The 15,771-nt window shown below is 44.2% G+C and overlaps 1 protein-coding gene across 1 annotated transcript; it reads left to right on the top strand.

Moving 5' to 3' along the window:
- The first annotated feature begins 198 nt into the window (after positions 1 to 198).
- On the top strand, positions 199 to 3,472 carry Atp5if1 (ATP synthase inhibitory factor subunit 1). Its single transcript, XM_051188997.1, has 3 exons — positions 199 to 367; positions 459 to 550; positions 3,207 to 3,472. Exons 1-3 carry the CDS (start codon positions 281 to 283, stop codon positions 3,346 to 3,348), a joined length of 321 nt encoding a protein of 106 aa, XP_051044954.1. The 5' UTR covers positions 199 to 280; the 3' UTR covers positions 3,349 to 3,472.
- The last annotated feature ends 12,299 nt before the right edge of the window (positions 3,473 to 15,771 follow it).

The following is a 15,771-nucleotide window of genomic DNA, read 5'->3' as shown; positions in this document are numbered from 1 at the left end:
CAAAAGCAAAGATTTCATCTTCTGACACTGCTCTGAAACCTCCAGGGGCAGGATGCACCAAAACTCAAATTACTAGCTGTTAGTTAAGCATTAACCCGCCTCCTTCTAGACGTTCCCAACGGAGAGCTAGAAGCCCCGCCTCCTCTCATTCCTGATTCGCTATTCCCGCGATAGTCCCGCCTCTCTATCGTTCAGATTGGCGGCTTAGCCGCCCTCGCAGTTAGCGCGCTAGGAGAGAAGCTGCTACGCCCGCGACGCAAGAGAAGCTGCGCAGGAGACAATGGCAGGCTCAGTGTTGGCGATTCGGGCTCGGCTCGGTGTCTGGGGTGTGAGAGTCCTACAACCCCGAAGCTTCGGCTCGGACTCGGTAGGTGGTAGCACGACCCACCGCTCATCCCGGGGCGCGGGTTCTGTGTTCCTCGTTGGGCTCTTTGCCATGTCTGCGTCTCTTTCTGCAGTCAGAGAGCATGGACACGGGCGCTGGCTCCATCCGAGAAGCCGGTGGGGCCTTCGGAAAGAGAGAGAAGGCTGAAGAGGATCGGTACTTCCGGTGAGGCTCACTTGGTCCCAAGTCCAACCCTCATCTTCTTCCTTGTCCTTTCTACGCCCTCTGTCGCTCCACCCATCTTTACCTGGTCTTTGGCAGAATTCCCAGGTCGATGAAGCCATTGTGTCTCAATGTTGAGACATTTAACATCAGTACCACACCACTGGCTCTCCGACATCCCTAAGCCGGTCCTCAGGACTCAGCCCAAGGCTGGTCTCCTTTATCATCTTTCTCGTCCACGGTCACCCCCTCCGCACCCCGGTGGTGGGAAACACCCAGGAGCTTTGAGCATTGTTTACATCCTGCCGGCCGGAACGAGCAGACCCTCGCAGTCTGTCTCCCTTGCCTGTCAATCATTTTTTTCCCTCCACAACAGCCCCCTCCCCCCACCTCGAGCATTAGTTTTTTAAGGCTGCGTTCATTCCCTGAGACTTTAGACCCTTTCAGCCATTTCCAGATCCGCCACGTGTCTTCAGTTCTTCGGAAGAGCCTGTAGTACCTGTTAAGGATTAGACCGACCCTCCCCGCCCAACTCCGGGAGACTTTTGCTGTACCCAGACCCTGGTTGTAAATTTTTTCGACTGGTTAGAAATAGGGAGTGAACTACACCTATATATAACTTTTCCCAACCCCAAATTATCTTTAACTAACTTCTGTACATGCTGGAGAGCAAGCAGAAACTAATCTTGCTGCCTTATCTCCTTTGGTCTCCTAAGGATTGGCCTAGGCCTATAGGGGTTGTCGCTCAATTTTGAATTAAGAGCTTAAAGCAAGCAGATGCCTCGGGTTCAAGTTTCAGTACCAAAAAACAATCGTCAAGATGGCAATTCTCTTGCCTCTGCCTTCTAAGTGTTGGGATTAGGGGCATACCACCACTCCTGCCTTGGAACATCTATCCTTTACCTTAGGTAGTACTGAAATCAGGTGCCCGGGGAAGCCAGAGTCAATGGATGCCCCTGGTACTAAAGTTAAATGCAGTAACCAAACTGAGGTCTTCTTCAAGAGCAGTATGCAGGGGCTGAAGAGATGGCTCGGGAGGTTAAGAACACTGTTTTTCCAGAGGAACCGGTTTCTATTGCCAGTGCCCACATGGTGTCTAATAACTGTGTATAGCTCCAGTTCCGTGGCATCCCACACCCTCTTCTGGCCCACATGGACAGTGCGTGCATGTGATATATAAACATACATGCAGATTCCAGGTATAGTACGTACCTTTAATCCCAACACGCTGGAGGCAGAGGGAAGAAAAGCTCTCTGAGTTCAAGGTCAGTCTGGTCTCCATATCAAGTTCCAGGACTGCCATACATAAAGAGACCCTGTCTCCAAAAATAAATACATAAAATAAAATTGCAGTCAAAACACTCATATACATAAAATAAAAATAAATAGATCTTGGGGCTGGGGTGATGGCTCAGAGGTTAAGAGCACTGGCTGCTCTTCCAGAGATCCTGAGTTCAATTCCCAGCAACCACTTGGTGGTTCACAACTCTCTATAATGAGATCTGATGCCCTCCTTGATGTACAGGCATATATGCAGGCAGAGATTGTATACATAAGAAATAAATACATCTTTTTTAAAAGAAGTCTTTTTTAAAAAAAGCTGGTTGGTAGTGGCGCATGTCTTCATTCCCAGCATTCAGCAGGCAGAGACAGGTGGATCTCTCTGAGTTTGAGGCCAACCTGGTCTACCAAGTAACTGCCAAGACAGGCTCCAAAGCTACAGAAAAACCCTCTCTTGACCCCCCCCCCAAAAAAAAGAAAAAGCTGATCATAGTGGTGTGCATCTTTATTTAAATGTGTGTGTGTACATACATGCGTGCATGCTTGGGCCAAGTATGTGGGGACCCTCGTAGATCCCCTGAAGTTGTGAACTGCCCAAAATTGGTGCTAGGAATTGAATTTGGGTTCTTCTGGAAGAGAAATACATGCTTCTAACCTAAGAGCCATCTCTACAGCTCTTATTTTTTATGTATGCGAGTATATTCCCTGCATGTATGTATGTGTACTATGTGAGTACCTGGTACCTGTGGAGGCCAGATCCCCTGAAACCACAGTTACATATTGATATAAGTGCTAGAAACAGAACCTGAATTCTCTGCAAGAGCAACAAGCGCTTTTAATCATTGAGCTATATTTGAAGTCCCAACTCAGTAAGCTTAAATTAGGAACTTATCCAAAGATAACATTTGGATCCCCTAGAACTGGAATTGCAGATGGTTGTAGGCCGCCATGTATGTGCTCTTGACCACTGAGCCATCTCTCCATCCTCTAGTTGGGGACTTCCGAGACATTCTCACTCTATAATTGAAGTGTACTGGAACTCAGGCTGGCCTCAAGCTTGCAACAATCCGTCCTGTCTCAGCCATCAAGGTTGGGGGTTACTCAGTGAGCCATTAACCCTGCCTGCCTTACATATCACAAGCTATGATTGGAGATCTTGGGAGTCGGTGAAATGACTCAGAGGGTAAAGGTGCTTTGTAACCAAGATTATGAACCTGTGTTTTGATGCCAGGGACTGACATGGTAAAAGAAAAGAACCAGTTCCCACAAGCTCCACCCTCCACTACCCTGTACACACAAATAAATGTAATGATAGTAAAATAAAGATCTCTTTGGATGGAGGATTGAAACTAAACCCTCAGCCACTGTCTCTGTATAGAGAGAAGACTAGAGAACAACTGGCTGCCCTGAAGAAACACCATGAAGATGAGATCCAGCACCACCATCAGGAGATAGAGCGTCTGCAGAAACAAATTGAACGTCATAAGAAGAAGATTAAAAGCCTGAGAAGTGATCATTAAATGCAATCAGTCACCCACAGAATGGCTGTATCATTCCCCACTTCTATAGAGACATAGTTCTGAGTGATTAATATTTTGATCTGTGTGCTACTGACAGATAATAAATTATCACCAGTAAATCATGTGTGATGCATCTGCTATTTGTTGATGGTAGAGGGGCAGGCGCTGCTCCGTTCAAATGAACTAGGCAGGACTCCACTAAGTAGAATAAGGCAGGGAGATGACACAGAACCCAGTCTAATCAGAAATGTACAGCTTTGAACTATAAACCCCAATCCAATGCATAAAGCTTAGGAACAGCCTGGAGCAGAGGAAATGCTGTTCCAAGGACCAGAAATGATAGTACTGTATTACTTGAAGGACTCTCGTAGAGCTATTGCTCTAATTTTGCAGGTTGAGACAAGTAGAATTAGAAATCATATATGAGCTGTGCGGTGGCAGTGCGTGCCTTTTAATCCCAGCCCTTGGGAGGCAGAAGCAGGCAGATTCCCCAATTTTAAGGCCAGCCTAACCTACAGACCAAGTTCCAGAACACACAGAGAAACCCTGTCTGGTGAGGGGGAAGGGAGGGGTTACATAGTCTGGGCTGCATGATCTACATATCAAAACGGGGTGGAGAAAACACAGGTTGGACTACAATGCAGTAATAAAGTATACACTTAGACATGCATGAGGGCCTGGGTATGATCCCAGCACCACCAGGGATTAGAAAGGTTGCCAGGAATAACTCAATATTACCTATACTCACTGTAGAGATTTGGGTCCAGATTTTTTTTGTTTTGTTTTTGGTTTGAGATCAAGAAGCCTCGGGGTTATGTGTGTATGTGTACAATTTGGTGAGGTTCTTGTATTTTTTTCTGAGACAGGCTCACTATTATAGCTCCAGCTGGTCTGGAATTCCCTATGTAGACCAAGCTGCCTTCAAACTCACAGATACCTGCCTCTGCCTCAGTACTGGGATTAAAGTGATGCCCCAACACAAGTATTAAATAATAACAAGATACTGTTCAAATCCTAAAATGGTAGAGATGAAAATTCTAAATACAAACAGCACAATTGTAAGAGTCACATGGACTCCCAACACCACACCACCCCCTCCATCAAGGCATGTTCAGAAAGCCATACAAGCCAGTGGCATCAACATCACTTGGGAACTCATCAGAGTGTAAATTCTCAGACTGGGAACAAAACCTGCTTAAACTGTAAAGAGGATGGATATACTAATTTTTGTTTGTTTGCTATTTTTTTTTCTTAATTTTTTTTTTTAAATGTAGCTGAAGATAGTCTTGAACTCTTGCCTCCTGTCTTACCACTTAGTGTTCAGATTACAAGCATAAGTCACCACACTTGGTTTTGTGACAGTGCTGGAAATTTATCTCCAGTATTTCATTCAAGGAATCTCATCAAGTTACAGCCCTAGCCCTTGGGAGTTTCATGTGTGTGTACATGGATGTGGATGGTGTTTGTTTTGTTTCTTTTTGAGACACTGTTTCTCTGTATAACAGTCCTTTGTAGACCAGGCTGACTTGACCTCTCTGAGATCTGCCTGCCTCTGCCTTCCAAGTGCTGGGATTAAATGTGTGTACCACCACCGCCTGCCCAGTTTGCTTTGTTTTTTAAATGTTATCTGTAGGGAATGTTTTGCCTGAATGTGTGTCTGTGTACCACTTGCATGGCAGGTGTCCAAAGAGGTTAGAAAAGTGTATCAGATACCCTGGAACTGAAGTTATAGACAGTTGTGAATCACCATGTGAGTGCTGGGAATTGAACCCAGGCCCTCAGGAAGAAAAACCAGTGCCCTTCAAACCTCTGAGTTGTGTCTCCCATTTTGTTTGTTCTTTGGGTTCTGGGGAGTGGTGGCACAAGTCTTTAATAGCAAGTTCCAGGACAGCCAAGGCTACACAGAGAAACCCTGTCTTGAAAAACCAAAAAGAAAAAAAGAGAGAGAGACAGGGTCTGTCACTATTTAGTCCTGGCTGACCCAGAACTCATTTGTATAAACTAGGCTGGCCTTGGCCTGAATTCACAGAGATCAGCCTGCTTCCCAAGGGCTAGAATTAAAGGCCTGTGCCACCAGACCTGACTTGTTTGGGAAAGAGGTCTCATTATGTAGCCCTGGCAGGCCTAGCACTTACTATGTAGACCAGGTTGGCCCAAACTTGGGGACTTATATTTGCGTGTCTCTGTTTCCTAGGTGGTAATGGTGTGTGCCACTATGCTATCCCTCTTTTAGCTTTTGAGTACAAGGTCTCTGTAGCTCAAGCTAGTCTAGAATTCATTATTGTAGCCCAGGCTAGCCTTAAACCTAAGCCTCCCAAGTGCTGAGATGACAGGTCTAAGCCTTTATGTTTGGCTTTGATTCTTATATTAAGGGAGGGTCTCCCTATGCAGCCCAGGCTGACCTGGAATCTTCTATGTAATCTATGTAATCCAAGATAGCCTGGAACCCACTGTGTTCTCCCACAGCCTCCTGGAGTACAGGCCACCACCTCTGGCCCATGACATTCCACAAAACATATTGTGAGGTGCATTACATTGGTTATTTCATTATGTACAGCCTCCTTTAATGGCCACAAACATCAGAACTGGCTGGCTTCAGGGGAAGAAACTGCTTTATTAAGAACAGGGATCACTGTTTCACAGAAACTCAAATGTGAACAAACTAGACTGAATAGGCAGAGGCCAGAGCATCTCTGAGCTGCAGGAGCAAATCTGTTTAAGCAGTTTCCAGATTAGCTGTCAGTCATTGGGGCGCTCTTGGGTTTTGGGGTTTGCTCTGGTTTAACAAACCAGAGCTTAGTTTTATTAGAATTTCCCTTAAATTACTTATGTGTCTGTGTGTACATGCTACAGCTTGTGTGTGGAGATCAGAGGGCAACTTGAAAGAACTTGTTGTTCCTACCTTGTGGGTTCTAGGGACAGAACTCCAATTGTCAGACTTGGCAGCAGTGCCTTTACTCACTGAGATGTGTCGCTGACCGTGTGTGTGTGTGTGTGTGTGTGTGTGTGTGTGTGTGTGTGTGTGTGTGTTTTAAACAGTTATTTTAGTGGGGAAGGTCTGGAGATGGGGGTGAATGTGTTTGTGCCACAGAGGTCAAAGGACAACTTGTGGGATGCTTTGTGAGTTTGATCTGGAGATCAAACTCAGGCCATTTCCAGGCATCTTTACCCCCTGAGCAGACTCACCCACCAATCCATTTGTTTCTTCTTTTCTTTTTTTTAAGACAGGGTTCCTTTATATAGCCCTGGCTGTTTTGAAACTCACTCTGTAAACCAAGCAGGCCACAAACTCAAGAGATCCACCTTCCTCTACTTCCAGTGCTGAGGTTAAAGGAATCCAAGGCATAAATGCATCACCATGCAACAGAGCATGTTACAAATATTTGCTCATTAGATCTCGTTATTTTTGGCAAATAGAACCATTTCATTAACTACATTAATTATGCACACTTTTTTGTTAGTATTGATAGTACTGGAAAATCAAATGAAGGGTCTCACACATACTAAGCCTGCACTCTATCACTGAGCTATACCTCAGCCCTGGTTTAATTGTACAGCCAAAGTTACTAAAACAGATTGTGAAGTAGCATCTAGCAGGTCTCAGTGAGGTTTGCCCTGAGCAGCAAGCTGTTGCTTCAGAACGTTTTCTCAAAGCCCTTAGCTAGAGTTCTGGGGTGTTGGTTTTGATACTTCATAGTTCCCTCCTCCCTGTGGATCAGGTGTGAGCAGTGTTGTATATGGTCATCTGGAGATGGATGGAGAAAGAGGGTTCCTTAGCAGCAGTGTAGAAGTGGCTGTGGTTGGTGTTGGCACTGGCATGTTGGCTGTGACACAAACCCCATCTACTTGTCTGTGCATGTCCCTGCAATGCAAACTTGTGATCCTAGCTGTTTGACAGTTCCACAGCCGTTAACTCAAAAGTTGTTTTCCACTCAGGCTGCACATGGAAATGCCTGTGAATCTCTAAAAACAAAATCTCAAGAGACAGAAGTCTACCTACCCCAGGAGCTCTTGTATAGTCCCTGGTTTTGAATAGTCCCAGGCCAGGTAGAGAAGTTGAGACAGGAGAAAGAAGAGCAAGATCATCTTCATCTTAGGACCAATTAGATCAAACTGTGTGGCTGAAGAGACGACTCAGTCAGTAAAGTGGCTACTGCAGAGGCAAGGGAACCTGTAACTCCACATGGAGGGGAGGTGTTGGGAGAGAGTCATGGAGGGGAACAGGAGGACCCCTGAAGCCCATTACTCATCAACTTGACCCATAAGCTTCCACTTCAATGAGATACCCTGTCTCAAAACATAAAAAGATGGAAGAGGAAAGATACCCCCACACTCATTCATTCACGTGTACACACACCTTGCTAACAACACACATATGCATACATCTCCCAGCCTGGGGCCTTCCTACCTATGATGGCTGACACCTATAATCCCAACACTCTGAAGCCTGACACAGGAGCATCTCAAGCCATCCTGGACTCCATGGCAAAACCTTACCTCAAAAAAAGAGGAAGTAGGGAGATGACTCAGCGGCTGAGACCACTTGCTGCATTTGCAGAGGACCCAAGTTCCGTTCCCAGTTCTCACATGGCAGCTCACAACTGCTTTAACTCCAGTTCCAGAAGATCTAGGGCCAAGGGCACCAAGTATGGCTTTGGTGCATATGCATGCAGGAAAAACACTCATAAACATATCATTTTATTTTATTTATTTGTTTTAGCTTTTTCAGGACAGGGTTTTTCTATGTAGCCCTGGCTGTCCTAGAACTCAGTTTGTAGACCAGACTGGACTGAAATCCACCTGCCTCTGCCTCCCAGATCCTGGGATTAAAGGTGTGCACCACCACTGCCTGGCTGGTACTCCCTATTTTAAGGGTGGCATCTTTTTTGTTTGTTTGATTTTGGAATTTTATTTTGTTTTGTTTTGTCTTGGTCTCGTTGCTTAATTCCTAAAGAGTCCTGGGTCATCCCACTATTCTATAAGCATTGTTGCATATCCTAGATATTAAGGTTTTTTTGTTTGTTTGTTTGGTTGGTTGGTTGGTTGGTTTCTGTGTGTTTTGTTTCGTGACAGGTTTCATATACCCCAGGCTGGCCTTGAACTCAACTTTTAACATAGCAAAAGAGGCCAGATGCGTGGAGGCTGGACCAGGATACCATGCTCTACCACCACCCCCACCTTACTCTCTTGAGACAGGGTCTCTCACTGAACCTGGAGCTCAAAGATTTTCAGTTTAGGCTGGCTAGCCAGTGTTGGATAGGTAGCTCTATCTTTCCTGTATAATAGTCACCATTGTCCTCAGGGCAGCTGTGACTACATACAAGTAAACCAGTAGGTCAGAGGTGTTGATGGTTGCCATTTCCTCATAGGAGAGGCCTAGGGAGGATCATTAAACCCTCACCTCATTACAGATGAGATGGTTCAGAGGTTAAGAGCACTGGCTGCTCTTCCAGAGGTCCTGAGTTCAATTCCCAGAAACCACATGGTGGCTCACAACCATCTGTAATGAGATCTGGCGCCCTCTTATGGCATTCAGGCATAAGTGCAGGCAGAATGTTGTACACATAATAAATACACATAATAAATAAAACAAACAAACAAAAACCACTCTGGTTCCTCCCTCATGCACTTGCAAGCAAGCTATATGTAAGTTCTGGAAGTCTCAGGAAATACTTGAGGCACTCAATCTATGCTATAGGGATGCTCTATGCTATAGGGATGCCATCTTACATGCTGAGGTAAGGCTCGTGGTGGGTGACTGCTCTAAACAAAAGCCAATAGACTCATTTCCTCCCCCGCCCCCCATCCTGGACTTTCGTGAAATACTATCTTGGAGAAGGAAGGGTTCTCAAAACCTAACAGCCAGCTGCCTTAACAAATCTCCTGTCTCCTCTGCTCCCTTCTCTCAGCCATGCTCTGGGTTTACAGACACACAACCTAGCTCATCTTTTATGTGGGTGCTGGGATGTGAACTCGGGTCCTCAAGCTTACACAGCGAGTGCTCTCCCTGCAGGCCATGGCTCCAGTGCCTTCAGTTGCTCTTTTCCAAAAAAGAAAAGAAAAGGTTATATAGCCTAGGGTGGCCTTGAACTCAAGATTCTCCTATCTTGAATCTCAGAGTTTGCAGCCAGCCTGATCTACAGAGGGAGTCCAGAGCAACCAGAGAAACCTGTTTTGACAAAAAAAAGAAAAAGAAAAGATCTAACATAATGTACATAGCAAAAAAGTTAATCATTAACCATTTAAATGATAAATTACCTGAGCTAGGCAGCATGGCTGGATGAATTTCTTATTTTGATGAGGTCTCACTCCTGAAGTCATTTATATAATGACTAGCCAAAAAAAACAACAGCAACAATCCTCTTGCCTCAGCCTCCCTAGTGCTGGGATTACAGACACGAACTACCATACCCAGCTTAATGTTTGTGTCTATGAAAGTGTGTGAGTGTAAGTGTGTGTGTGTTGCTTGGGATGGAGTCCAGGACTTGGGGCTTCACAAGCACACTAACACTGAGCTAACACTTAGCCTATTTATCTTGTTGTTTATGGTTTTACCTCTTATATTTGTTTTTTTTTTTTTATCCATTTTGAGCTAAATTTCATTCTTTATCTGTAAAGAAAGCCTAATACTCACATTGGGGAGCTCACAACTGCCCACGATTCCAGCTCTTGAGGAGCCAATACCCTCAGTTGCCCCTGAGGGCACTCATACACGTGCCATACACACAAAAACACAAATAAATAAAAATAATTTGAAAGTCTTGTATTACATTTACTCTTTATTTGTGTGTGTGTGTGTGTGTGTGTGTGTGTGTGTGTGTGCGCACATGTTTGAGTGTATATGTGGGCACACTTGTCCCATGTCATTCCTATGGAGGTCAGAGGACACTTTCAGGAATCCATTCCTTTTCCTTCATATGGCTTCTGGGGATCAAATTCAGTTTATCAGGTCCTTGGCGTGTGTGTGTGTGTGTGTGTGTGTGCGCGTGCGCACGTGCACGCACATGCACGCACATGCATGAGCCACCATATCCATCTCTGCTAGGGTTTTTTTTTCCCCTCATGTATATATGTGTGTGGTATGTATGGGAGACCATCTTCAAATAAACACACAAAGGGCCAGCACATGCCTCTAGTCTGGCACAAGGGAAGAGAAAGCAGGTGAATCTCTGTGAGTTTGCAGCCAGCCTAATCTACAGAGGGAGTCCAGAGCAACCAGCACGGTTGCTCTGGATATATATATCTCAAGAGAGAATGAGAGAGAGTGCCTTTGTGTGTGTGTGTGTGTGTGTGTGTGTGTGTGCGCGCGCGCACGCAGTTTTTTGTTTGTTTGTTTTGTTTCTTACTTTTTACCTTTTTGGCTCTTTGGAGGTCTGCCACCCAGCTCCCAGATAAATATGCAATCTTATTCTTACTTATGAATGCCTGGCCTTACATTGTCTTATTTCTAGCCAGTTTTTCTTAAATTATCCCATCTAGGACTGGAGAGATGGCTCAAAAGTTAAAAGCACTGGGTGTTCTTCCAGATGACCTGAGTTCAATTCCCAGCAACCACATAGTGGCTCCAAACCATCTATATTGAGATCTGGTGCCCCCTCCTGGTGTTCAAGCAGAACACTGTATCCATAGTAAATTAAAAAACAAACAAACAAACAAACAAAAAAAAAACAACTTTAAAAAGGTATCCCAAGTACCTCTTGCTTTTGTTGTTGTTGTTGGGTTTTTGGTTTTTTTTTTTTGTTTGTTTGTTTGTTTGTTTTTGTTTTTGGAGACAGACAGGGTTTCTACGTATTGCTTTGGAGGCTGTCCTAGAACTAGCTCTGTAGACCAGGCTGGCCTCAAACTCACAGAGATCCACCTGCCTCTGCCTCCCGAGTACTGGGATTAAAGGCGTTCCTCACAAACGCCTGGCTGCTTCTGGGCCTTTTAATCTTTACCCTATATACCTTTCTTTCCTTCTTACTCCATGGCTTGCTGTGTAGCTGGATGGCTGGCCCCTGGCAATCTCTTTCCTCTCTCCTTCCTAGATCTCCTCCCAGATTTCCTCTATTTATTCCCTCTGTCTGCCAGCCTTGCCTCTCCTATCTCCTGTCTCACTATTAGCCTTTGACTCTTTATTAGACCAATCAGGTGTTTTAGACAGGCAAAGTAACACAGCTTTACAGAGTTAAACAAATGCAACATAAAAGAATGCAACACATGTTTGCATCATTAAACATATGTTCCACAGCATAAACAAATGCAACACATCTTTAATATTCTACAACATACAGGTGTGGAGTGTGAGACAGAGTTTCTCAGATGAACTCTGAGTTCACCAACAAAGCTAGTCTAGCTAGTCAACTTGCTTTGGGGCTCCTTTGGCCTGGCTTTCTGAGTACTGGAATCACAGAGGGGCCAGCAGCTACCATACCCCTCTGATCTTCTCTGGGCTTTGAGAATTCCAACTCTGGTCCTCACACTAGTGCAGCAAATACTTAACTCCCCAGCCTTCCACTGACTTTTACATCAACCTATGTAAATACCTTTACCAGAATATTTTATTTCTTTATATGGCTTTATTTCACTTCCGTTTTGTCTCATTTGTTTTTCCTTTGTCTGCTTTCAACTTGGATCTTCCAGCTTCCTGTCTTGGATTAAAGGCCTGCATCCCCATTCCAAACTCTGAATGAATGAATATTCCTTATCACAGATTTCTATGCTTCCCTGTCTGAAAACAAGCTATAACTTACTCCCTCAGATCTAAGAGTTAATTGGCTACTGTATCTTCTCTCACCCCACCTCTACCCGCCCCCAAAAAAAACAACCGAGGCAGAGAGGTTCTGGTGCCATCCCCACTAACCCTGAAAATGCTATCTCTGTTTCTCTAATGGGGTTTCCATGTTTCCTCACCAGCTCTTCACAATTGTAGCCCAAGAAGCCTGTTAGATTGAGAAAAGGATGAAATACACTAAAAGCCACAGGCACATGAGACACAACCCTTCAAAATGTGCAATTGTTGTGGAATATTCCTTTATGCTGTGTGAAGATACCTCATTGTGGTTGGTTTGCTAAAAAGCCAAAAGACCAATAGCTAGGCAAGATGTATAGGCAGGATTTCTGGACAGAGAAAACTTGGAGAGGAATAGCAGCCAGATGTGGAGGGAGATGAGATAATGAGCACTTGGATGTATACAGATTTCAATACATGGGTTAATTTAACTTATAATCACTAGTTAGGGGGTCTGGAGAGATGGCTCAGAGGTTAAGAGCACTGGCTGTTCTTCCAGAGGCCCTGAGTTCAATTTCCAGCAACCACATGGTGGCTCACAACCATCTATAGTGAGATCTGGTGCCCTCTTCTGGTGTGCAAGTATACATGCAGGCAAAATATTATATGCATAATAGATAAATAAATCTTAAAAAAAAACTAGTTAAGAACAAGCCTAAGCTAAGGCCAAGCTTCCATAATTAATAAGTCTTTGTGTCATTTGTGAGCTGGCAAACAAAAGTCTGTCTACATGTAATTTATTTATTCAGTTAGTTATTGAAATAAAACAAATTTCTTAGGGCTGGGTGGTGATGGTGTACATCTTTAATCTCAGAACTTGTGAGGCAGAGTCAGGTGCATCTCTGTGAGTTCCAGGCCAGGGCAGCCAGAGCTGTTACACAGAGAAACCATGTCTCAAAAACAAAAACAAATTTCTTTTTGTTTTTCCCACCGTATCCTGTAGCCCAGTATGGCGTCAAACTTCCGATCTTCCTGCCTCCATTTCTCGAGTGCTAGCATTCACCACTGTACCCAATTGTTCAGGGGTTTTGCTTTGCAGACATTTATTTTAATTTTTGTTTTGTTTTGTTTTTGAAGACAGTATTTCTCTTTATTGCTTTGGAGCCTGTCATGGAACTAGTTCTGAAGATCAGACTGGCCTCAAACTCACAGAGATCCACCTGCCTCTGCCTCCTGAGTGCTGGGATCAAAAGTGTGTGCCACCAACACCCGGCTATTTTTATTTTTCTATTTTTATTTTTTTAAAAAGATTTATTAATTATGTATACAGTGTTCTGCCTGTAGACCAGAAGAGGGCAGCAGATCTCATTATAGATGGTTGTGAGCCAGTGTGGTGCTGGGACTTGAACTCAGGACCTAGGACCTTTGGAAGAACAGGCAGTGCTCTTAACCGCTGAGCCATCTCTCCAGACCCCTATTTTAATTTTTTTTTTTCCATGACAGAGTTTCTCAGGGTAACAGATCTGGCTGTCCTGGAACTCACTTTGTCGGCCAGGTTGGCCTTGAACTCACAGAAATCTGGTTGCTTCTGCCTCACAAGTGCTGGGATTAAAGGCATGCACCACCATTTATTTTTTATGATGGCAAAACATCAACTTTATGTGTAACTTCTATTCCAGAGTTTCCATCCACCTGGATTTTGAACAGTAAGCTGTATGTCCACTGAGAACATAGGAGCCCTTGAACATTGCAAGATAAATGTTTCTGAAGATTTTTTTTTTTAATTTTATTTTATGTGTGAGTGCCTGCATGTATGTCTGTATACCACAAGTAGATGCCTAGTGCCTGAGAGGCCAGAAGAGGAGGTCAGCTCCCCAGCCTAGGAACTGGAGTTACAGATGGTGGTGAGCCACAATATGACTACCAGGAATCAAACTCGAGTCCTCTTATGTTTGAGCCATCTCTCCAGACTCCAAGTTATCTTTTTGTTTTAGATTTATTTTGTGTGTGTAAGTGTTTTTTCTACATGTATGTATGTATACCATATGAATGTTTGGTACTCACACAGGTTAGAAAAGAGTTTCTGATCCCCTGGAACTGGAGTTATAGATGTCTCTGGGCCACCATGTGGGTGCTGGGAACTGTCCCCAGGTCCTTTGCAAGAACAGCATTGCTCTTAACTGCTGGGCTATGTCTCCAGTCCTTTTAAAATTGTGTTAGGGGTCCAGAAGAGCCATGTTTGATTCCCAGCATCAACATGGTAGCTCATAGCCATCTGTAACTCCAGCTCCAGGAGACCCAATGCCTTCTTTTGGCCTCCATGGATACCAGGCATACAAGTGGTTCACAGACATAAATGCAGGCAAAATACATACATGAAATAAAACAATTCTTTAAATGTAAAAATAAATAAACCTTGGACTGGGTGGTGGTGGCTCATGCCTTTAATCCCGGCACTTGGGAGGCAAAGGCAGGCAGATCTCTGAGTTTGAGGCCAGCCTGGTCTGAAGAGGAAGTTATAGGACAGCCAAGGCTACATAGGGAAACCCTGTCTTAAAATAGATAGATAGATAGATCATGTGTCTATGTTTCTGTGATATTTGCACATGCTAAGGAAGTACTCCCCATCAAGCTACATCTCCAGAATGAGACATCTTTCTATACTACATGTCAGGCACTGTAGGAGAGACATGGGTTACAACAGAAAACCAAAGTCCTGTCCTCATGGAGTGTCCATAGTTATGAGAAAGTAAATAGTTGAGTGTATATGTTAATCATGAGACAGTTTAACTGGTCAAGGGAACACAACATGGGGGTGATTTCTCTTCCGTTCTTTGTTCTGATCAGGTCCTCACTGTTTCCTGAAAAAGGAGAGGACTGGAGGATGTAATGACATGGCTGTGAAGATACAGAACATCCCAGCTAAGGTCCAACAGCAAGGGCTTGGAGGTAAGACTGGCCTGACATGGCTGAAGAATGATAAAGTGACCCGTATAACTGGAGCTGAGTAAGGAGGGTAGAACATAAGGAGAGCTACAGGTGAGGATTACAAATAATAGCAAATGGTCACTTGTACACATTCTATCCCCAGTTTTACACAAATTAGCTGACCCAGGAAAATGTCATTCAGTTAATAAGCATTAGAACTGTTTGCTGTGGCAGCAACATGCCATAATCCTAGCCACTTTGAAACCAAGTTTTCTTTCTTTCTTTCTTTTCTTTCTTTCTTTCTTTTTTTTTTTTTTTTTTTTTTTTTTTTTTTTTTTTTTGAGACAGGGTTCCTCTGTGTACCCCTGACTGTCCTGGAACTTATCATGTAGACCAACCAGGCTGGTCTCAAACTCAGAGATTTGATTGCCTCTGCCTCCCCACCAGGCTTGAGTCCAAGTTTTCAACTGCAGCAAAATAGTAGACCTTGTCTCTTAAGTGGGCAGGGGAAGTTAATGAGTACTTAACTACTACATAAAGGAGTTCAAAGAGCCTGGAGAGTGAATGAGAAACTCCTTCTAATCCCTACTCTGCCATTACCTTACACTTTGACCGACAGCAAGGGTGTGTGTCAATATGCACTTGCAAAAGTAAAAGGAAGTGGAGTGTATAGACATAGCTCAGTGGCAGAGCAATTGATTGCCTAACATTTTCAAGGCCCAGGGTTTGGTCTCCAGCACAGCAAAGGGGGGCAGGCAAGATGACTCATGAATAAAAGGCATTTG

This window comes from Phodopus roborovskii, unplaced genomic scaffold, assembly GCF_943737965.1.
Source record: "Phodopus roborovskii unplaced genomic scaffold, PHOROB, whole genome shotgun sequence".
NCBI classification, from domain to species: Eukaryota; Metazoa; Chordata; class Mammalia; order Rodentia; family Cricetidae; genus Phodopus; species Phodopus roborovskii.
The sequence above is the reverse complement of the archived record's forward strand: the minus strand, read 5'-3'. Positions and strand labels throughout refer to the sequence as shown.